The sequence below is a fragment of the Coregonus clupeaformis genome, chromosome 16, assembly GCF_020615455.1.
Source record: "Coregonus clupeaformis isolate EN_2021a chromosome 16, ASM2061545v1, whole genome shotgun sequence".
NCBI lineage: Eukaryota > Metazoa > Chordata > Actinopteri > Salmoniformes > Salmonidae > Coregonus > Coregonus clupeaformis.
The window spans coordinates 25,836,017-25,859,390 of NC_059207.1; the positions used below are offsets into that span (position 1 = coordinate 25,836,017).

The 23,374-nt window shown below is 43.7% G+C and overlaps 1 protein-coding gene across 2 annotated transcripts in view; it reads right to left on the reverse strand.

Moving 5' to 3' along the window:
* si:dkey-178e17.3 (somatomedin-B and thrombospondin type-1 domain-containing protein) overlaps window positions 1–15,702 on the reverse strand; it is a 47,241-nt gene extending 31,539 nt beyond the window's left edge. For both annotated transcript variants that reach the window (XM_041900525.1, XM_041900524.1), the window contains exon 1: window positions 15,171–15,702. In XM_041900525.1, the coding sequence (XP_041756459.1) occupies window positions 15,171–15,420 (250 nt within the window). In that variant the 5' untranslated portion in view covers window positions 15,421–15,702. The remainder of the gene's footprint in view (window positions 1–15,170) is intronic.
* Between the last annotated feature and the right edge of the window lie 7,672 nt (window positions 15,703–23,374).

Here is a 23,374-nt window from a genome sequence, read left to right on the forward strand (position 1 = left end):
TTTACAGATTTAATTGCTCTGGATTGTCAGTACAGCATGTATACTTGGCTATCGTGCCATGGCTGTGTCAGTCGATTGTTAGTTAAACTTAGGTATTGCTTTATGGGTAGTGTGATGCCTAACACATTTTTACTGGCTGTTAGAATCTAGGTTCATTTTTCCTTCTTCCTTTTTTGTCAGAATAAAACAGGATATAATGAGGACTACATTAAATATGTCTTGCATGTAATGGACATGAAGAACTGGTCTTGCGATATATATATATACAGTTGAAGTTGGAAGTTTACATACACCTTAGCCAAATACATTTAAACTCAGTTTTTCACAATTCCTGACATTTAATCCTAGTAGAAATTCCCTGTTTTAGGTCAATTAGGATCACCACTTTATTTTAAGAATGTGAAATGTCAGAATAATAGTAGAGAGAATTATTTATTTCAGCTTTTATTTCTTTCATCACATTCCCAGTGGGTCAGAAGTTTACATACACTGAATTAGTATTTGGTAGCATTGCCTTTAAATTGTTTAACTTTGGTCAAACGTTTCGGGTAGCCTTCCACAAGCTTCCCACAATAAGTTGGGTGAATTTTGGCCCATTCCTCCTGACAGAGCTGGTGTAACTGAGTCAGGTTTGTAGGCCTCCTTGCTCGCACACGCTTTTTCAGTTCTGCCCACACATTTTCTATAGGATTGAGGTCAGGGCTTTGTGATGGCCACTCCAATACCTTGACTTTGTTGTTCTTAAGCCATTTTGCCACAACTTTGGAAGTATGCTTGGGGTCATTGTCCATTTGGAAGACCCATTTGCGACCAAGCTTTATCTTCCTGACTGATGTCTTGAGATGTTGATTAAATATATCCACATCATTTTCCTTTTTCATGATGCCTTCTATCTTGTGAAGTGCACCAGTCCCTCCTGCAGCAAAGTACCCCCACAGCATGATGCTGCCACCCCCGTGCTTCACGGTTGAGATGGTGTTCTTCAGCTTGCAAGCCATCCCATTTTCGATGGTCATTATGGCCAAACAGTTCTATTTTTGTTTCATCAGAACAGAGGACATTTAAAAAAAAAAAAAATACGATCTTTGTCCCCATGTGCAGTTGCAAACCATAGTCTGGCTATTTTATGGCGGTTTTGGAGCAGTGGCTTCTTCCTTGCTGAGTGGCCTTTCAGGTTATGTCAATAAACATTGAGGGAAAAAAGTATTTGATCCCCTGCTGATTTTGTATGTTTGCCCACTGACAAAGAAATGATCAGTCTATAATTTTAACGGTAGGTTTATTTGAACAGTGAGAGACAGAATAACATAAAAAAAATCCAGAAAAACGCATGTCAAAAATTTTAGAAATTGATTTGCATTTTAATGAGGGAAATAAGTATTTGACCCCCTCTCAATCAGAAAGATTTCTGGCTCCCAGGTGTCTTTTATACAGGTAACGAGCTGAGATTAGGAGCACACTTAAAGGGAACAAAGCAATCAATCAATCAGATTCCAAACTCTCCACCATGGCCAAGACCAAAGAGCCCTCCAAGGATGTCAGGGACAAGATTGTAGACCTACACAAGGCTGGAATGGGCTACAAGACCATCGCCAAGCAGCTTGGTGAGAAGGTGACAACAGTTGGTGCGATTATTCTCAAATAGAAGAAACACAAAATAACTGTCAATCTCCCTCGGCCTGGGGCTCCATGCAAGATCTCACCTCGTGGAGTTGCAATGATCATGAGAACGGTGAGGAAACAGCCCAGAACCACACGGGAGGATCTTGTCAATGATCTCAAGGCAGCTGGGACCATAGTCACCAAGAAAACAATTGGTAACACACTACGCCGTGAAGGACTGAAATCCTGCAGCGCCCGCAAGGTCCCCCTGCTCAAGAAAGCACATATACAGTGGGGAGAACAAGTATTTGATACACTGCCGATTTTGCAGGTTTTCCTACTTACAAAGCATATAGAGGTCTGTCATTTTTATCATAGGTACACTTCAACTGTGAGAGACGGAATCTAAAACAAAAATCCAGAAAATCACATTGTATGATTTTTAAGTAATGAATTTGCATTTTATCACATCAATAATCACATTGATTAACTCTTTGGTCCTATCACAGTTGGTGGATGGGTTAATAAAAAATAAATATAAGATACTGCTGAACAATTAATCAAATGGCCACCCGGACTATTTGCATTGAGTTTTTACACTGCTGCTACTCGCTGTTTATTATCTATGCATAGTCACTTTACCCCTACCTACATGTACAAATTACCTTGACTAACCTGTACCCCTGCACATTGACACACTACTGGTACCCCTGTATATAGCCTCATTATTGTTGTTTTATTGTGTTACTTTTTTATTTTATTTTTTACTTCAGTTGATTTAGTAATTATTTTCTTAACTCTATTTTCTTAAAACTGTGTTGTTGGTTAAGGGCTTGTAAGTAAGCATTTCATGGTAAGGTCTACACCTGTTTTATTCGGCGCATGTGACAAATAAAATGTGATTTGATTTGATGGAAAGAGTAGTGTAGTCGCCGTCCCGAGTGTAGCCTGCTCAAGGACATTCTCTGTTTCTTTCCTCCATCACCTTTCCTGTAGCCCTTCCTTGTTTATCTGTATGTGGAGAATAGTTGGATGCCTTTGTGAGCACACCTTACAAGTCATACAATTCTGACAGTCTCTGCTTAGATGGCCCTTGGTGAAGCAGCCAAAAAAGATGCCATTCTTTTTCAAAAATAATTTTGTCTTCATGAGGCTTTCTGTTCAGGTCTTGGCTAGGGCTGTGGAGGTCATGACATTTTGTCAGCCGGTTATTGTTATGCAAGTAACTGCCAGTCTCAAGGTAATTGACCCTTAACCTTTTCAGGTGTGAGTTCCAAATATCTCTAACGGTTGCCCCAGCATGAGTTTTTTTATGCGCAGTTATGTTCTGTTAATTACTGATGCTCCCTTTAAGAACAGAGCGCCCTTGGTCATGCGCAGTGTTGCTCTATGTTATTCTTGTACTAACTAGCTTTAGTAAATGTGAAGCTCCAGCTCACTTCCTTGTATTCTGAGTCTTTCTTATTATATCCATTAGTAATAAGAGCTAAGACACTACAATGGTGACGAGGATGATTACCTACAGTGTGCATCATGAATGCAGATGGAGCTCGTTGAAAGAGAGGAAGATTTTGACCTTGTAGCACAGCAGCTAGCAAGCAGTGACGACGAGGGGAGTGCTGACAAGAACGAGGCGGAAGATCAAAGACCCGCAGAGCCGGCGGTAAAGAGAATGGCTAGCATCAGGAAAATAGATGTGTTTGATGACACGCAAGAAAACTGGGCAACTTACATTGAACAACTGGAACAGTACTTCATTGCAAATGACATTGCTGATAACAAGAGAGTACCAGCGTTGTTGAGTTTGATTGGCCCAAAAACGTACCGTTTGCTAAGAGATCTGACTGCCCCTCTGAAGCCCTCCAATAAATAAATCAGGGAGATTGTGGAGATATTTCAAAATCACCTAAACCACTCTTCATCGCGGAACGTTTTCGTTTCCACAAGAGAGACCAGAATGAGGGTGAGGATGTTAGTACATATGTAGCAGAGTTGAAGAAACTGTCTGAGTATTGCCCATTTGGAGAGAACCTAAATGACACATTAAGGAATAGATTTGTTTGTGGACTGAAACATGAACACATTCAGAAACGTTTGCTCACAGAATCAGATCTCACTTTTGCAAAGGCTGTTGAAATTGCTGTAGCTATGGACATCGCGACCAAACATGCAATTGAATTGCAATGTAAAAGAAATACTGACCTCCTATCACAAACTTCCCTGCACATTTTTTCACGCAGCCGACAGCGCCCCTGGGTGGCTGACAAATGCAACAGGCGTGACAGAGATGGTCACAGAGCAGAGGACTGCCATTTCAAAGATGAAATTAGTCACAACTGCAATAGCAGGCGGGACATTCAAAGAGCATGCAGAGCAAAATACAGTCACAACAGGAAAACTGAGAAAATGAAAGGGTCTGTGAATGCACTATCAGAGAACAGTGGCAGTGATTCAGATGAACAGTTAATTGGTACAATGGAGTTAAACACAGTGACTTCTCCCAGCAGTAGCATAATATGGGTGACACCAGAAATCAAAGGCAAACCCCTCAAAATGGAGCTGGACACAGGATCTGCAGTGTCTATAATTTCCACGACTGTCTACAATGAGCACGTTAAGGCTATCAAGCTGAAGTAAACAAATGTGTTGCTGAAGACATACTCAGGAGAGAGATTGAGCCCATTGGGAGCAAACACAGCTGTATGTGGTGCATGGAACTGGCCCCCCATTATTTGGCAGGGAATGGCTGTGCAAAATAAAGCTGAACTGGTGTGACTTAAATGCTCCACACGTCCCAGCCAAAAGAGAAAGGCACAGACCAAACACTGGAACACTTGATGAAGAAATACGACACCATTTTCAGTGATCAGATGGGAACAGTGAAAGACATCACAGCCAAACTCGTACTGAGAGATGATGCAACCCCAAAATTCTGCAAAGCCAGATCTGTTCCATACTCCCTGAAACCAAAGGTGGAAGCGGAAATCGATCACTTGCAGGACACAGGGATCCTGACGAAAGTGGACAGAAGCGAATGGGCCACACCAATTGTTCCCATTGTAAAGAAAGACGGGTCTGTTAGAATGTGTGGGGACTTCAAGGTAACTGAATTCAATGTTGCATGTGGACCAATACCCTCTGCCACGTCTGGATAAAATCTTTGCTGCACTAGCTGGTGGGAAACACTTCGGTAAAATCGACCTGAAACAGGCTTACCTGCAGCTACCGGTTGAAGAGAGCTCCAAACAAAATGTGACAGAAGTGAGATCTTACTGATCAATTACTCCAGAACATTCCTCCCAAACATTTAGCAGTACTCCAGCCTCTAAATCAGCTCCTGGAAAATAATAGGACATGGTAGTGGACAGCACAGTGTGAAAATGCGTTTCTTGAGGCAAAACGGATCAACACATCTGAACAGGTCGTGACGCATTACGACGCCGAACTGCCAGTGAAGTTGGCTTGTGATGTGTCCCCTTATGGCTTAGGGGCCGTACTTTCACACACTGAAAGATGGGTCAGAGAGGCCAGTGGCGTATGCGCCATGAACTTTGAATGATGCAGAGAAGAACTACTCACAAATCGACAAGGAAATTAAGAAATTCCACACATACCTACACTACCAGTCAAAAGTTTGGACACCTACTCATTCAAGGGTTTTTCTTTGTAGAATAATAGTGAAGACATCAAAACTATAAAATAACACATATGGAATCATGTAGTAACCAAAAAATTGTTCAACAAATCAAAATATATTTTATATTTGAGATTCTACAAATAGCCACCCTTTGCCTTGATGACAGCTTTGCAAACTCTTGGCATTCTCTAAACCAGCTACATTAGGTAGTCACCTGGAATGCATTTCAATTAACAGGTGTGCCTTCTTCAAAGTTAATTTGTGGAATTTCTTTCCTTCTTAATGCGTTTGAGCCAATCAGTTGTGTTGTGACAAGGTAGGGGGGGGGTATACAGAATATAGCCCTATTTGGTAAAAGACCAAGTCCATATTATGGCAAGAACAGCTCAAATAACCAAAGAGAAACGACAGTCCATCATTACTTTAAGACATGAAGTTCAGTCAATACGGACAATTTCAAGAACTTTGAAAGTTTTTTCAAGTGCAGTCGCAAAAACCATTAAACGCTATGATGAAACTGGCTCTTGTGAGGACCGCCACAGGAATGGAAGACCCAGAGTTACCTCTGCTACAGAAGATAAGTTCACTAGAGTTACCATCCTCAGAATCCTCAATAATAAGAAGAGACTTGCTTGGGCCAAGAAACACGAGCAATGGACATTAGACCGGTGGAAATTTGTCCTTTGGTCTGGATTTTTGGTTCAAACCGCTGTGTCTTTGTGAGACGCGGTGTGGGTGAACGGATTATCTCTGCATGTGTAGTTCCCACCGTAAAGCATGGAGGAGAAGGTGTTATGGTGTGGGGGTGCTTTGCTGTTGACACTGTCTGTGATGTATTTAGAATTCAAGACACACTTAACCAGCATAGCTACCACAGCGATACGCCATCCCATCTGGTTTGGGCTTAGTGGGACTATCATTTGTTTTTCAACAGGACAATGACCCAATACACCTCCAGGCTGTGTAAGGGCTATTTGACCAAGAAGGAGAGTGATGGAGTGCTGCATCAGATTACCTGGCCTCCACAATCCCCCGACCTCAACCCAATTGAGATGGTTTGGGATGAGTCGGACGGCAAAGTGAAGGAAAAGCATTTGTGGGAACTCCTTCAACACTGTTGGAAAAGCATTTGAGGTGAAGCTGGTTGAGGGAATGCCAAGAGTGTGCAAAGCTGTCATCAAGGCAAAGGGTGGCTATTTGAAAAATATAAAATATATTTTGATTTGCTTAACACTTTTTTGGTTACTACATGATTCCATGTGTTATTTCATAGTTTTAAGTCTTCATTATTATTCTACAATGTAAAAAATAGTAAAAATAAAGAAAACCCCTTAAATGAGTAGGTGTGTCCAAACTTTTGACTGGTACCCTATATGGCAATCGTTTCACACTGGTTACGGATCACCAGCCATTGCTTTCCATTTTCAGTCCAAAGAAAGGCATTCCGGCAATGACAGCGGCCAGGTTACAGCGATACGCCTTTTTCCTTGCCGGCCATATGTATGACATTGAGTTTAAGCCGTCGTCCCTCCACACAAATGCAGATGGATTATCCAGACTGCCCTGTACAAGAGAAAGACAAAGGAGTGTGGATGCAGTGGACATTTTCCACACCTCTCAGCTCGAGGTACTACCTGTCACAAGCACAGTTATCAAACGGGAGACAAGGAAAGATGTGACATTGTCAAAAGTATACACCTACACCATGTCAGGATGGCCAGCTACAGGCAGAAAGGAGCTGACACCATATTTCCAGCGGGAAAAAATGAAATTACATCGTACCAAGGATGTTTGATGTGGGGAATGAGAGTCATGATACCCCAGAAATGCCAACATCAAGTTTTGCAGCAACTACATGAAGGGCATGTTGGAATAGTCAAAATGAAGCTGCTTGCGATTGGCCACTTCTGGTGGCCCGGTCTGGATCAACAAATAGAAAACATGGCGAAGAACTGTAGCGGATGTTTGAAAACCCTTCACATGCCTGCTCCTGCCCCAGTCCAACCATGGGAATGGCCCACAGAGCCATGGCAGAGAATTCATGTGGACTACGCAGGCCCCTTTGAAAAGCACATGTTTCTGGTCATAGTTGATGCCCATTCCAAATGGCCAGAGGTGTTTTGCACTGACTCCTCCTCCTCAGTTCAGACTATAGAGTGTCTCAGAACAACGCTTGCACACTTTGGATTGCCTCTGCAGCTGGTAAGCGACAACACACAAGCTTTCGTAAGTGACAAGTTTACAAGATTCATGTCAGTAAATGGAATCAAAGACTCAACCGCAGCTCTGTACTAGCCTGCCACCAATGGACTGGCAGAACGCTTTGTGCAAACCCTTAAGTAAGGACTCTGTGCAGCAAAACGAGATGAAGGGACTTTGCAAACAAAACTGGGCAAGTTCCTGGCCTCCTTCCGAAACACCCCACATGCCACGACAAATGAAAGCCCAGCAGCACTGATGTTCGGGCGGCCTCTCTGCACACAGCTGGACATCATGAAGACAAACAGGCGAAATGAAGTGCTAAACAAACAAGCCAAGATGCTCTCCGGCAGCCAGGAGCGCCAAACAGGACAGGAAGTGATGGTGCGAGACTACAGAAGGGAAATGGACAAGAGGGACCTTACATGCACAAACGGGACCCAGAACTTACCAGGTTCAAGTGAGCCCAGACATAATGTGGCGGCGTCACATTAACCAAATGCATTCCACAGAAAACAGCACAACAATCGAGAGAGAACAGGCACAGAGAGCTCCTGGGAGTGACACACAGGGAACTGTAGAGGATGGTGGGGCAGTACAGAGACCTCAGGCTGAAAGAAGGGAACGTATGGATGAAGGTTCTGCTATAGCAGAAGCTATAATGGAGCAAGCACACACTGAGGATGTGCAGGAGCCTCCAGACAACCCAAGGCGCTACCCGGAACGAAGACACCGTCCACCAGACAGACTGGACTTATACACAAACAAACAAACAAACACAACCAAAAACTAAGACTTTTCAAGTTAAAATCAAAGATAGAAAATAACTACAAGTTCTGGGAAATGTTTCGGTTGTGGTTTGGTAAAAGTAACTCTGATTGTATAAGAGAAGGAATGTTATGTTCTGTTAATTACTGATGCAGTGTAACTCTGTTATTCTTGTACTAACTAGCTTTAGTAAATGTGAAGCTCCAGTTCACTTCCTTGTATTCTGAGTCTTTCTTATTATATTCATTAGTAATAAGAGCTAAGACACTACAATGGCGACGAGGATAATTACCTTCAGTGTGCATCACGAACTACACACGTGATGTCAGAATGCACTCAATGTTCCAAAATGTGATTGTTACGCAACAGGACAGTTAACCAATGCTGCCCTCAAACCAAGACACGCTGCTCGCTAACTATCTATAGGCTATGTTTCAACTTGTCGATTTCAAATTATTTTCGAACAAGTTAGATTTTCTGAAAACAGTTTGAATTGAGGTGTGTTCCGCCTCCTCAAAAATCCACATAAGAAGTAGCCCATTTCGCTGTTGTGGACAATTTATTTTTGATGAGAGCCCAAGCACTTCCCTAGTGTTTCTCCAGATCAAGTATGAAGACGTTGTGCATCTCTAGTCAGAACAGGCTTTGCACAAACTTTCTCCACCTGTCACATTTTCTGGCTGGCGCTCGCATTGCCTTCATTGTTGTTTTTCTTACAAATAATAACTTTGGACATGTGTGCGTTCCTATCAAAGTAAGTGCCTTATTATCTGTATATCGTGTTGACGTTTCTACTGTAGCATAATGTATTTACTGTTTTATTTACGTTTTCAAGTACTGGTGGCAAATCATGCGTTCCGATTCTTGATTAGATTGTAATGGACACATATGATGTGTGTAAAATACTATTTTGAAGGTTGTACTGATTATGATTAGCTAATGCTAAGCTATTTACCAGCTATGTGTGGCGCACAGGAGTTTGACGGCACCTTAATTGGGGAGAACGGCTCGTGGTAATGGCTGGAGTGGAATTGGTGGAATGGTATCAAATACATCAAACACATGGTTTCCATGTGTTTGATGCCATTCCATTTACTCCATACCAGCCATTATTATGAGCCGTCCTCCCCTCAGCAGCCTCCACTGGTGTGGTGACATGTTTGTTGACATCATACAATGCATATTGGTTGTCACGTAAGCATCTGTCAGACCAAAGATGTTATAAAAAAACAAGGTGAAGGGATAGTTCACTCGACTGACTTATGGTGCTTTCAAGACAACTGGGAACTCTGAAAAATACGAGGTCAAATCATGATGTCAGTGATCTTCAGGTCGGAAAGTCGGAGCTCTAGAAAGAGGCCCGAGTTCCCAAGTTGGAATTCCGAGTTTGATGACTGTTCAAAATGATTTTTCCCAGTCGGAGCTCATTTTTTCAGAGTTCCCATTTGTCTTGAACACACTGAAGTCTGAAGTCGGAGGTTTCCATGTTCCCAGTTTCCAGTTGTTTTGAACGTGGCATCAGATTGTACTTATGGTACCTCAGTGTTGCCAGCTCAGACCCCCCATTTATTTTTATTTAGCTTATAAACTTATAAAAAAACGTAAATATCACATTTACATAAGTATTCAGACACTTTACTCAGTACTTTGTTGAAGCACCTTTGGCAGCGATTACAGCCTCGAGTCTTCTTGGGTATGATGTTACAAGCTTGGCACACCTGTATTAAAGGGAGTGCTCCTAATCTCAGTTTGTTACCTGTATAAAAGACACCTGTCCACAGAAGCAATCAATCAATCAGATTCCAAACTCTCCACTATGGCCAAGGCCAAAGAGCTCTCCAAGGATGTCAGGGACAAGATTGTAGACCTACACAAGACTTGAATGGGCTACAAGATCATCGCCAAGCAGCTTGGTGAGAAGGTGACAACAGTTGGTGTGATTATTCGCAAATGGAAGAAACACAAATGACCTGTCAATCTCCCTCTGCCTGGGGCTCCATGCAAGATATCACCTTGTGGACTTGCAACGATCATGAGAATGGTGAGGAATCAGCCCAGAACTACATGGTAGGATATTGTCAATGATCTCAAGGCAGCTGGGACCATAGTCACCAAGAAAACAATTGGTAACACACTACGCCGTGAAGGACTGAAATCCTGCAGTGCTGCAAGGTCCCCCTGCTCAAGAAAGCACATATACATGCCCGTCTGAAGTTTGCCAATGAACATCTGAATGATTCAGAGGAGAACTAGGTGAAAGTGTTGTGGTCAGATGAGACCAAAATGGAGCTCTTTGGCATCAACTCAACTCGCCGTGTTTGGAGGAGGAGGAATGCTGCCTATGACCCCAAGAACACCATCCCCACCGTCAAACATGGAGGTGGAAACATGATGCTTTGGGGGTGTTTTTCTGCTAAGGGGACAGGACAACTTCACCGCATCAAAGGGAAGATGGACGGGCCATGTATCGTCAAATCTTGGGTGAGAACCTCCTTCCCTCAGCCAGGGCATTGAAAATGGGTCGTGGATGGGTATTCCAGCATGACAATTACCCAAAATACACAGCCAAGGCAACAAAGGAGTGGCTCAAGAAGAAGCACATTAAGATCCTGGAGTGGCCTAGCCAGTCTCCAGACCTTAATCATATAGAAAATCTGTGGAGGGAACTGAAGGTTTGAGTTGCCAAACGTCAGCCTCGAAACCTTAATGACTTGGAGAAGATCTGCAAAGAGGAGTGGGACAAAATCCCTCCTGAGATGTGTGCAAACCTGGTGGCCAACTACAAGAAACGTCTGACCTCTGTGATTGCCAACAAGGGTTTTGCCACCAAGTACTAAGTCATGTTTTGCAGAGGGGTCAAATACTATTTCCCTCATTAAAATGCAAATCAATTTATAACATTTTTGACATCCGTTTTTCAGAATATTTTTGTTGTTATTCTGTCTCTCACTGTTCAAATAAACCTACCATAAAAATTATAGACTGATCATTTCTTTGTCAGTGGGCAAACGTACAAAATCAGCAGGGGATCAAATACTTTTTCCCTCACTGTATGTTTTCTAATTTTTTATTTTTTTGCTTTGAAATTAATAAGAAAAGCCATCCATTCAGATAGGAAGCTGCAGATAATTTAGATGTTGTCCACAATAGGGTACCAGTGTATGTGCAGAAATTCAGACTGATACCTTCAAGAATGAGAGAGCTACATAATATTTAGTATGAGGACTCCCAGGTGTCCCTCACAAGTTTGCCCAAATGTACCCAAGTGGCCTCCAAGTGGCCAAATTGGTCAATTGATACACTTTCAAGTACATAACTATAGAGAACATACAAAAATGCTATGGTAATGAAAAATAAAAGCTTACACACTCTCAGGAATGTCATACATGATGGACATTAGCTTCCCCACAGAAAATACACTAACATTCACAAATCTAGATGGCCGGGCGGGGTTGGTGTGGAGCCAGAGACAGCAGCTGGGGTCAGACTGAATGAATCCGTTTCTACATTTCAATGAGTGGGGGATGGACGACTTGACTGTGTTGGTTTCCAAAAGTCATCTGAGTCATTGGCACTATTGAAGATTTTTTTTTTAATCAGTAAGAACTCATTTTACTTATTTTATTGAAACTTTATTTTAGCAGGGGGTGAGCCGTGCATCAATACTTTTACGGATGAGCTCTGCATCAATACATCAAATAAACAACAAATATCTATAAACATTTAAATTATATAGAGTTTGGGGAACACAATCATTAATATGAAATATGTGTACGAATAGTAACTGTAGCTCAGTTGGTAGAGCATGGCGCCAGTGTTGTGGGTTCGTTTCCCACGGGGGGCCAGTATGAAAATGTATGCACTCACTAACTGTAAGTCGCTCTGGATAAGAGCTTCTGCTAAATGACTAAAATGTAAAAAATGTAAGACACTCGAAAACCACAGCCACAGCATGCCATGGATTTCATCTGTTTGATACCATTCCATTCACTCCACTCCAGCCATTCCAGCCATCATCATGAGCCATCATCCCCTCACCAGCCTCCACCGGCTTTACCTCCCCTACATTCGCTTTTTTATATATATATACAGACCTACAATGTATTAGCATATCCAATGTGTATTTTATGTCGACCATCACATGCTGTGGCTGTGGTCCTCGAGAGTCCCATTCACTATTGGTAAACATATTTCACCACAGAGATTATATATATATATATAGCAATCAAAGAACAATATCTAAAAGAATATCTCAAATGAATAATATGCAACCATTTAAACAACTGCATTAGCATGAGAAGAAAGAAAGTATTTTACTTACCAGTCCAAAATTGCATCTTTGCCTTCCAAAAACATGTCTTCAGCGTTTGAGTCTACACTGTAATCACTAACTGAGTCCTCAACTTCTTCTATGTCACTTTCATGATCGATTTCTGCAATAACCTCTTCCAAATCTGTATACTTGGTCTTCGATTGAGCTTTTCCTGTTTTATTAGCCATGTCCTACTTTCTAAATTAGCAATAAACTTGGTAGAACTAATTGAGCATGTGTGCGTAATACGATTTCCTTTTCGTCCTCTCGATTTTCTCTGCCGAATGTTTGTTGTTGCGTACGAGCTCAGCACAATGGCTTTTACTCACACAAAGGACAATCACATACTCCTGTAAAGCCCAGCTCATTGGCTATCTAGTTAGTGATGTTTCAAAACGATAGGTGGTCATTGGACCAAGATACAGTGAATCAAGTGAACACCGGCCGTCTCATCAGCGCGTAATGATGTCGTGTCTTCGTGGCAAAACATTTTTTGTATCAGATATACCTAATGCAGAATAATGAAGGAAAGGCTGATTACCTTCTAGAGTGTCTGAGGAATAAATAGGAACCTAACTTGACTGGTGAAACAAGGTTTAGCGTTTCGACTTTCACAGATTTACTTCTTTGCAAATTGAACGAGTGGGAATACAACATCGATCGTGCATACAACATGGATCGTGTTAAGATATAAAAATGGATTTTATCAAACAAAGCTACGCTGTATTTCATCTCTGGGACCCTCAGGATTACAAATCAGAGCAAGATTACTGAATGTAAGTACATTATTTACCTTCAGAGCTGAATGTATCAAACCAGTTGCCGTGGTAAAGTGTTTTTGTTGTTGTGCACTATCATCAAACAATAGCATGGTCTTTTTTCGCTGTAATACCTACTGTAAATTGGACACTTCAGTTAGATTAACAATAATTTAAGCTTTCTGCCCATATAAGATATGTCTATGCTCAGGAAAGTTTGCTTTTGTATACGTCATTCTAGTCACATTGTCCGTATTGAGCAAGAACTGTCCCGATTTCAGGACACCGATCTTAAGAAATCCCGAGTGGCACAGTGGTCTAAGGCACTGCATCTCAGTGCTTGAGGTGTCACTACAGACCCCCTGGTTTGATTCCAGGCTGTATCACAACTGGCCGTGATTGGGAGTCCCATAGGGCGGCGCACAATTGGCCCAGCGTCGTCCGGGTTTGGCCAGTGTAGGCTGTCATTGTAAATAAGAATTTGTTCTTAACTGACTTGCCTGGTTAAATAAGATTGATGGAGGCCACTGTGTTCTTGGGGACATTCAATGCTGCAGAAATGTTTTGGTACCCTTTCCCAGATCTGTGCCTCGACACAATCCTGTCTCGGCGCTCTACGGACAATTCCTTCGACCTCATGGCTTTGTTTTTGCGCTGACATGCACTGTCAACTGTGGGACCTTATATAGACAGGTGTGTGCCTTTCCAAATCATGTCCAATCAAGTGAATGTACCACAGGTGGACTTCAATCAAGTTGTAGAAACATCTCAAGGATGATCAATGGAAACAGGATGCACCTGGGCTCAATTTCGAGTCTCATAGCAAAGGGTCTGAAGACTTATTTCTGGTATTTCTGTTTTTATTTTTAATACATTTGCAAACATTTCTAAAAACATGTTTTCGCTTAGTCATTATGGGGCATTGTAATTGCAAAGTAACTGAAAAGTCGTAAGTAGTTGAAAAGTTGCTAATGAGCTAAAATGCTTAAGTTGTCCATGATGAAATTTGAACTCGCAACCTTTGGGTTGCTAGACATTCACGTTATATGTTCACCCATCCACCCTGACCAAGCACCCTACTTTCGTTTTTTCATTAAGTAACCATCTGTTATATGTAACCATACCAAACGTAACATATCATTCTAATTTGAGTGTCCCGGATTTACATTTACTATGCTATGTCTAGTCTATGAGACCAGGCTGGAATTCATGTATCTAAAAAAGCTAAACAAATTGCATGGAAAACTTGCTTTCTCTCTCCTGTGTTGACATTTTTGATCTACAACACATTGTTTATTTCGCAACAATCTTTCATGTCTGGATTTTGCACACTGACCTTCTTCTCGACCCTGTGCTTTGCTCACTGTTACATGACATCAGTGTCAACACATGGGCACGTTCGAGGTTGTTGTTATTTCGAGTGTGTTGTGCAGATGGGCAGATCTTGACATGATGCCTTAATTCCTGGAATAAATAATTCCAACAATGCATCCCATCCAAAATTGAGAATGTTCCTCAACAGTGAAACCCTTGCAAAGTTGAATGATTGAATAAGAGTCTTATGACCATTTTAAGTGCATATATAAGATGCTATAGGAAACGTTAACATGTGTAACAAGCATGGTAACAAGCATTCATTGTTAAACCCCTGTAATTACAGACTGCAATTACCACCAGTTACATGTTGTTATTACAGTGTAACTATGAATTATCACAATTAATTAAATACTTGTATTACATATGTAATTACACTGTAATAAGGAACCCTTAAAATGAAGTATTACCTTATTTTAATTGGTGGCAGGATATGGGTTGCATATCTAGGAGCTGCATTAACAATATTGAGATGAACATTTGAGATTAAATGGGAGAAAGTAAAAGAGCAACCACTCACCAGATATTTGACACACAGGCTTGTAGTCCTCGCAGCAGTCTCCTGTTTTCTGACAGTAGGTATCACAGTAGCACACTGTTTTACGCTTCGTGTACTCAAAGCATTCATTTTTTCTCCCGGTACAACAGTTTGGGCTTTCTCTCTCCCCGCACCCCGCTTCTGCTTGTGGAAAAATGACCCCCGAGAAAAACGCCAGATATCCACAGACTATAACCCCATAGAATGCTGGAAACCAACCATGCGCTCCCATGATGGAAACTTCACTGGCCACTAGTGCGTGAATTCTGCCGCTGAAGCGCACAAACGCTCGCAGCCCTATCCCTCTCCAAATTGTAGCCTACTTTCACAAATAAAAAAGACAGTTCTTTTAAATCATTAGATCCAAACGCATGTGCATTGTCACATTCCTGGACCAAATCCTCACTATTAGGCTGTCCAAATGGATGCAAATAACAAGCACGAACTTCTCCCTGATGACCATTCCAGTCCCCAAAAGCAAACTAATTAACTGACAATAGCATTAAAAGTGCAGTTTTTGTCTTGGTGTTCACACACACTCCCTCTCGCTGGCCATTGCAGCAACAGACACCGCCCCTTTGAGTCCATGTGCATGTTGGGGTGTCATTAGAAAACAAGCCATCTGTTGTCTTTGCCCTGTCATGAGTATTTAAGAGCTAGGCAAACTCTGATAGATTTAGTCCACTGCAGACAAAGCAGTAGACAAATAATTTCCAATAATTTCACTGATCATGATAATGATGTCAGTATGCATAGCCTAATGGTTTAGTAGCCTAGTTAGACTATTTCAATACAGTTATATTTCCCCCCTATAAATAAGAACATTAGGGAACACTTTTTCTGCATTCAATTTCCCCCAAAACTCTTTTGAATAGGCCTATTAAATTATAAGACTGGATATTATAGGTGAGGATAGCACTTCAAACTAGTGTTCCCCAAAAACACCATCAGTTTTCGGTGGTGGAGCTTATTGTGTGTGTGCACCAGGGTTTCCTTTAGCTGGTAATAGCCGGCTTTTGGCCTATAAAATAATGAAAAGACAAAAAATCTAATTGGTATGGACCAATTGTCCAAAAAAACTAAACAAATCCCATTGCAAAATAATGCATTTTAGCCTATTGATTGATTTAAATACCAGTCGATGTATGGTGAGAGCTGCTGATATAGCTCAAACAGCTGTTTGTTGCTGCTGGAGTGAAATGTGCTTAATTGCGCAACAGTTCTAAAGGCAATCCTAGTCATTTTAGCAACCCATGGTAGTTGTTGCATATTTAGATCTCCCCTCTTTCTTCTCTGTCACATGAAACCACTCCCAATTGTGATTTTCCTGCTAATTGCATTATGGAACGAACATTCGGGTGTAGTCTACTGCCTTGTGCGCTTTGATGTGAAGAATTAATAATATATCAACATTTTATGTTAAACGTTCTGATCTGTTGCATGAGCCTCATTGATTTTGGGGCATGTAGCCTTGGCCTACTGGTTGTATGAATTTGGAATCTATCGTCCCACAACTGTCCCAGAGTCAGTTTGGAATAGGCTTTCTTTCTCGCACAGAACAACAGGCTGACCAATAGAATAGGTAAACTTTTCTACTATGGGGTATAGTAGATTGACATAGGGTGGTGATTTTGCTGTTCGTTACTCGTCTTGTTGGCTGAGGAAAAGTACATTTGGGCAGTTATTCTAACATAGGTGGCGCGTGGGTTTCATGTTTGAGGAAGCTAACTTTCACCATAAAAATACACCTTTATAATAAAGCATGGAAAGCCTCGCATTTGCAGACTCATGTAAGATTGCCTACTATTCCTAATGTGGTGATTAGATTGGATAGTCATCATTTAGGATAAAAATCACTGTTTGCAAAAAAAAAAGATTGTTCAATGCAGTGCATAGTATCTTAGAGTAGGCCCTAGGCTATAGGCTATATCAGCCTACATTTCTCCTCCTTTCTTTGCACAGGAACATGTTGGCTAATGTTGGCTAGCTTGCCAGCGTGGAACCCCGTATTATTATTATTATTATTATTACTAGCTATCATATCAAACAGGTGTGTGTGTGTGTGTGTCTGTCTGTACACTGTACAAGAATCGTTCACGACTATCCAGCCCTAACTAACACGGCTTGACATACAAAGTTTTGACCATCACCCTAAATTGAGTATGAATTAATTAAGTGATAATGCCAGAGAAGCCGGTGTTTGGAGGATATATTGGCACGGGTGTTAGGCCCGAGACAAAGTCGAACCGTGCCAATATAACCTCCAAACACCGGCTTCGAGGGCATAATCATTTTTATACAACAGGTTACCAACATATTCAAATAATTTAAATATTCATTAAAAACGCTACTTTGATTAATTAATTCATACTATTTCATCCTTCCACAAGATATAGTCCCGACACAAATCTAGGGTTTTTGTTCTGTGTCTATGGACGCGAACCAGTCGTTTGTTCTAAATGTTTCATTGCCATACTGGCTGGCAACGTTCTTATCCCTTGCTTGCTAGCTAGCCAACTGTATGTAAAAAAGTGCAGCCATAGTAACAGCAAAGTAGCTTTATTTGCATTTGTTTAAGCTGTTTTGTAGTGACATTTATTTGGAGCCATCCATAACAATGAGCTAATGAGGCGCGATTTCGCCTGGCATAGATAATGTGCTCACTCGTCAGGACACTGTTGTTCTGTCACGAATACTCCCGAGGCTGCTCCTCCTCCTTGTTCGGGCAGGCTTCGGCGTTCGTCGTCCCCGGAGTACTAGCTGCCACTGTTTGATGTTTCGATGTTTGTTTGGTCATGTCTAGTTTAGTGCACCTGTTTCGTATTCTGTCCTGATTATGTCACCTATAAGTTTCCCTGTGTTATGTTTTGGAGTTGTGTATTATTGTCCGCATTGTCGTTTGTCTTTTTTCGGTATATGTTGTGCTTAGTGTAGTTTACACGTTGCGCGTATTCTTTGCCTCCTGTGTGTTCGAGGCCATTTATTTTGGATAGTCTTTGAGTCTCAGTAAAGTCGTTTTGACTTATCCGCTGTGTCCTGCGCCTGACTTCACCACCACATCCACAAATATACCGTGACAGAATAATACACCTTTACAATGGAGTCAGCAGGAGCAGCGGCGGGAACCGAGTTGGATCGGGTCGCCGGTTGGGTCATCGGTTGTCCGCGTCAGGGGTGGAGATGGAGATTGACCGTGTGTCAGCCGTGCGTAATTGGCGGACTCCAACCACTGTTAAAGAGGTGCAACGGTTTTGGGGTTTTGCCAATTACTACCGGAGGTTTATCCGGGGTTTTGGACAGGTGGCAGCTCCCATCACTTCCCTGCTGAAGGGGGGCCCGGTGCTTTTGCAGTGGTCGGCACCTCGGCTCCGGTGCTGGCGCATCCGGACCCCGCTTTAGCGTTCCAAGTGGAGGTGGACGCGTCAGAGGCCGGTATTGGGGCAGTATTGTCTCAACGCTCAGGCACGCCACCTAAACTACGGCCCTGCACTTTTTATTCTAAAAAGCTCAGCCCGGCGGAACGAAATTATGACGTAGGGGACAGGGAGCTGCTAGCCGTAGATCAGGCCCTAAAGGTGTGGAGGCATTGGCTTGAGGGGGCTCAACACCCTTTTCTCATTCTGACTGACCATCATAACCTGGAGTACATCCGGGCAGCTAGGAGACTGAACCCTCGTCAGGCTAGGTGGATCATGTTTCTGACCCGGTTTGTCTTTAAGCTTACGTACATCCCAGGGTCCCAGAACGGTAAGGCAGACGCCCTGTCCCGGCGGTATGACACAGAGGAGAGGTCCATTGAACCCACTCCCATACTGCCGGAGTCTTGTCTGGTGGCACCGGTGGTGTGGGAGATCGATGCGGAAATCGAGCGGGCGTTACGCACCGACCCTACTCCTCCGGAGTGTCCAGTGGGGCGGACGTACGTGCCGCTCGAGATCCGTGATCGTCTCATATATTGGGCTCACACGTCACCCTCCTCTGGACATCCAAGTATTGGCCGGACAGTGCACTGCCTTAGTGTTAAGTACTGGTGGCCAACATTGGCTAGGGACGTGAGGGTTTATGTCTCCTCCTGCTCAGTGTGCGCCCAGTGTAAGGCGCCTAGACACCTGCCCAGGGGGAAGTTACAGCCCCTGCCCGTTCCACAACGGCCGTGGTCTCACCTCTCGGTAGACTTTGTCACTGACCTACCTCCCTCCCAGGGGAATACCACCATTCTAGTCGTTGTGGATCGGTTCTCTAAGGCCTGTCGTCTCATCCCAATGCCGGGTCTCCCTACTGCCCTACAGACCGCAGAGGCTTTGTTTACCCACGTCTTCCGGCACTACGGGGTTCCCGAGGATATAGTGTCCGATCAAGGTCCCCAATTCACCTCTAGAGTCTGGAGGGCGTTCATGGAACGTTTGGGGGTCTCGGTTAGCCTTACCTCAGGTTTTCACTCTGAGAGTAATGGGCAGGTGGAGAGAGTGAACCAGGATGTGGGCAGGTTTCTGAGATCGTATTGCCAGGACCGGCAGGAGGAGTGGTCGGGTTATATCCCTTGGGCAGAGATTGCCCAGAACTCTCTTTGCCACTCCTCTACTAACCTGACCCCTTTCCAGTGTGTGTTAGGGTATCAGCTGGTTCTGGCACCTTGGCATCAGAGCCAGATCGAGGCTCCTGCGGTGGATGAGTGGTTTCGGCGCTCGGAGGAGACGTGGAACGCTGCACACGTCCATCTGCAGCGGGCTATCCGTAGACAGAAGGCGAGCGCCGATCTCCACCGCAGTGAGGGTCCAGTATACGCCCCTGGAGATCGAGTCTGGCTCTTGACTCGAAACCTGCCCCTTCGCCTGCCCTGCCGGAAGCTGGGTCGGCGGTTTGTGGGGCCATTTAAAGTCCTGAGGAGATTGAATGAGGTATGCTACAAGTTACAACTGCCTAATGATTATCACATTAACCCCTCGTTCCATGTGTCTCTCCTCAGGCCGGTGGTAGCTGGTCCACTCCAGGACAGTGAGATAAGAGAGACTCCTCCGCCCCCACTGGACATCGAGGGGGCTCCGGCGTACTCAGTCCGGTCCATCGTGGACTCGAGACGTCGGATGGGGGGTCTACAATATCTCGTGGAGTGGGAGGGGTACGGTCCGGAGGAACGGTGCTGGGTGCCTAGGAGGGATATCTTAGATCCCTCCCTCCTGACGGAGTTCCATCGTAACCATCCCACGCGCCCTGCTCCGCGTCCTCCTGGCCGTCCCCGAGGCCGGGGTCGGCGCACGGCTGGGTCCGCGCATCAAGGGGGGGGTACTGTCATGAATACTGCCGAGGCTGCTCCTCCTCCTTGTTGGGGCAGGCTTCGGCGTTCGTCGTCCCCGGAGTACTAGCTGCCACCGTTTGATGTTTCGATGTTTGTTTGGTCATGTCTAGTTTAGTGCACCTGTTTCGTACTCTGTCCTGATTATGTTATTGTCCGCATTGTCGTTTGTCTTTTTTCGGTATATGTTGTGCTTAGTGTAGTTTACGCGTTGCGCGTATTCTTTGCCTCCTGTGTGTTCGAGGCCATTTATTTTGGATAGTCTTTGAGTCTCAGTAAAGTCGTTTTGACTTATCCGCTGTGTCCTGTGCCTGACTTCACCACCACATCCACAAATATACCGTGACATGTTCAGAGGATCTAGCCAACAACACAGCTACAGTAACACAATCACTTCAAACTGAAGCTGGAAAGACTGCAAATAAGCTGCGTTTCGTTTGACCTTTTTTCAATTGACCTTTTTTTGTATATATCCATAAAAATTATGCCAGCTGATTTATGATTTTGACTGGCTGAAACACGTTCATTACTATGGGACAGCAGGAGATCGAATTTGAATATTGAAACAATGTTGCAAATGTCGGAGAGACAGAAAGCAAGGTTTATACAAATATCCGCTATTGAAAACGAAATGTTAGTCTAAAATAAATGTGAGAAAATGTTTTTTATAGTGGAGATCAAGTTTATAAATTGCCTGGCTGGGCTGATGAGACAGTGGATTGCGCAGTCAGATGGAACAGAGTAAATAGGCATTTTAACATCAGATCCTCCTCTCCACCCTCTCCGAGATGGGCATCTCCGGCGATGCTCACTCTTGGATTGCGTCCTACCTGACAGGTCGCTCCTACCAGGTGGCGTTGCGAGAATCTGTCTCTGCACCACGTGTTCTCACCACTGGTGTCCCCCAGGGCTCTGTTCTAGGCCCTCTCCTATTCTCTCTATACGCCAAGTCACTTGGCTCTGTCATATCCTCACATGGTCTCTCCTATCATTGCTACGCAGACGACACACAATTAATTTTCTCCTTTCCCCCTTCTGATAACCAGGTGGCGAATCGCATCTCTGCATGTCTGGCAGACATATCAGTGTGGATGTCGGATCACCACCTCAAGCTGAACCTCGGCAAGACAGAGCTGCTCTTCTTCCCGGGGAAGGACTGCCCGCTCCATGATCTCACCATCACGGTTGACAACTCCATTGTGTCCTCCTCCCAGAGTGCAAAGAACATTTGCGTGACCCGGACAACACCCTGTCGTTCGCTAACATCAAAGCGGTGACCCGATCCTGCAAGTTCATGCTCTACAACATTTGCAGAGTATGACCCTACCTTACACAGAAAGCGGCACAGGTCCTAATCCAGGCACTTGTCATCTCCTGTCTGGATTACTGCAACTCGCTGTTGGCTGGGCTCCCTGCCTGTGCCATTAAACCCCTACAACTTATCCAGAACGCTGCAGCCCGTCTGGTGTTCAACCTTCCCAAGTTCTCTCATGTCACCCCACTCCTCCGCACACTCCACTGGCTTCCAGTTGAAGCTTGCATCTACTACAAAACCATGGTGCTTGCCTACGGAGCTGTGAGGGGAACGGCACCTCCTTACCTTCAGGCTCTGATCAACCCTACACCCAAACGAGGGCACTACGTTCATCCACCTCTGGCTTGCTAGCCCCCCTACCTCTACGGAAGCACAGTTCCCGCTCAGCCCAGTCAAAGCTATTCGCTGCTCTGGCACCCCAATGGTGGAACAAGCTCCCCCACGACGCCAGGACAGCGGAGTCACTGACCACCTTCCGGAGACACTTGAAACCTTACCTCTTTATGAATACCTGGAATAGTCTAACAGTAATCATTCTACACCCCCCCTCCCCCGGTGGTGGTTGTCCCACTGGCTATCCTAAGTTGAATGCACCAATTTGTAAGTCGCTCTGGATAAGAGCGTCTGCTAAATGACTTAAATGTAAATGTTAACGTCATAGATTTAGCCGGTGGCAATTTGTGGAATAGACACCAGCTTGATGCGGTTTTAACCAATCAGCATTCAGGATTAGACCCACCCATTGTATAATTATCAACAATTGTCTATATCACGGCTCTCCAAACCTGTTCCTGGAGAGCTACCATCTTGTACTGTATGTTTTCGCACCAACCCTATTCTAGCACACCTGATTCTAATAATTAGCTGGTTGATAAGTTAAATCAGGTTAGTTACAACTGGGGTTGGAATGAAAACCTACAAGAGGGTAGCTCTCCAGGAACAGGGTTGGAGAGCCCTGGTCTATATGGTGTAGGTAGCTAGGTGGTCATTCCCTCTACCTAATAATGGCACAGATGAAAGGATTGAGATGGATCCTTCAATTGTTTAATCATTCAATTATTCTCAGTGGTAATTAGTGAGTGTAGGTGAGTATATCTGTAAAGAAATACAGTTGACCAGTTGACTTTTTCCACATTTTGTTACGTTACAGCCTTTTTCTAAAATGGATTAAGCCAGAGCCCGGACTTGAACCCGATCGAACATCTCTGGACACACCTAAAAATAGCTGTGCAGCAACGCTCCCCTCCAACCTGACAGAGCTTGATAGGATCTACAGAGAAGAATGGGAGAAACTCCCCAAATACAGGTGTGCCAAGCTTGTAGCGTCATACCCAAGAAGACTTAAGGCTGTAATTGCTGCCAAAGGTGCTTCAACAACGTACTGAGTAAAAGGTCTGAATACTTATGTAAATGGGATATTTCCTGTCTAAATACCTGTTTTTGCTTTGTCATTATGTGGTATTGTGTGTAGATTGATGAGGGGAAAAGACAATGTAATACATGTTTTAATAAGGCTGTAACGTAACAAAATGTGGAAAAAGTCAAGGGGTCTAAATACTTTCCGAATGCACTCTAGGT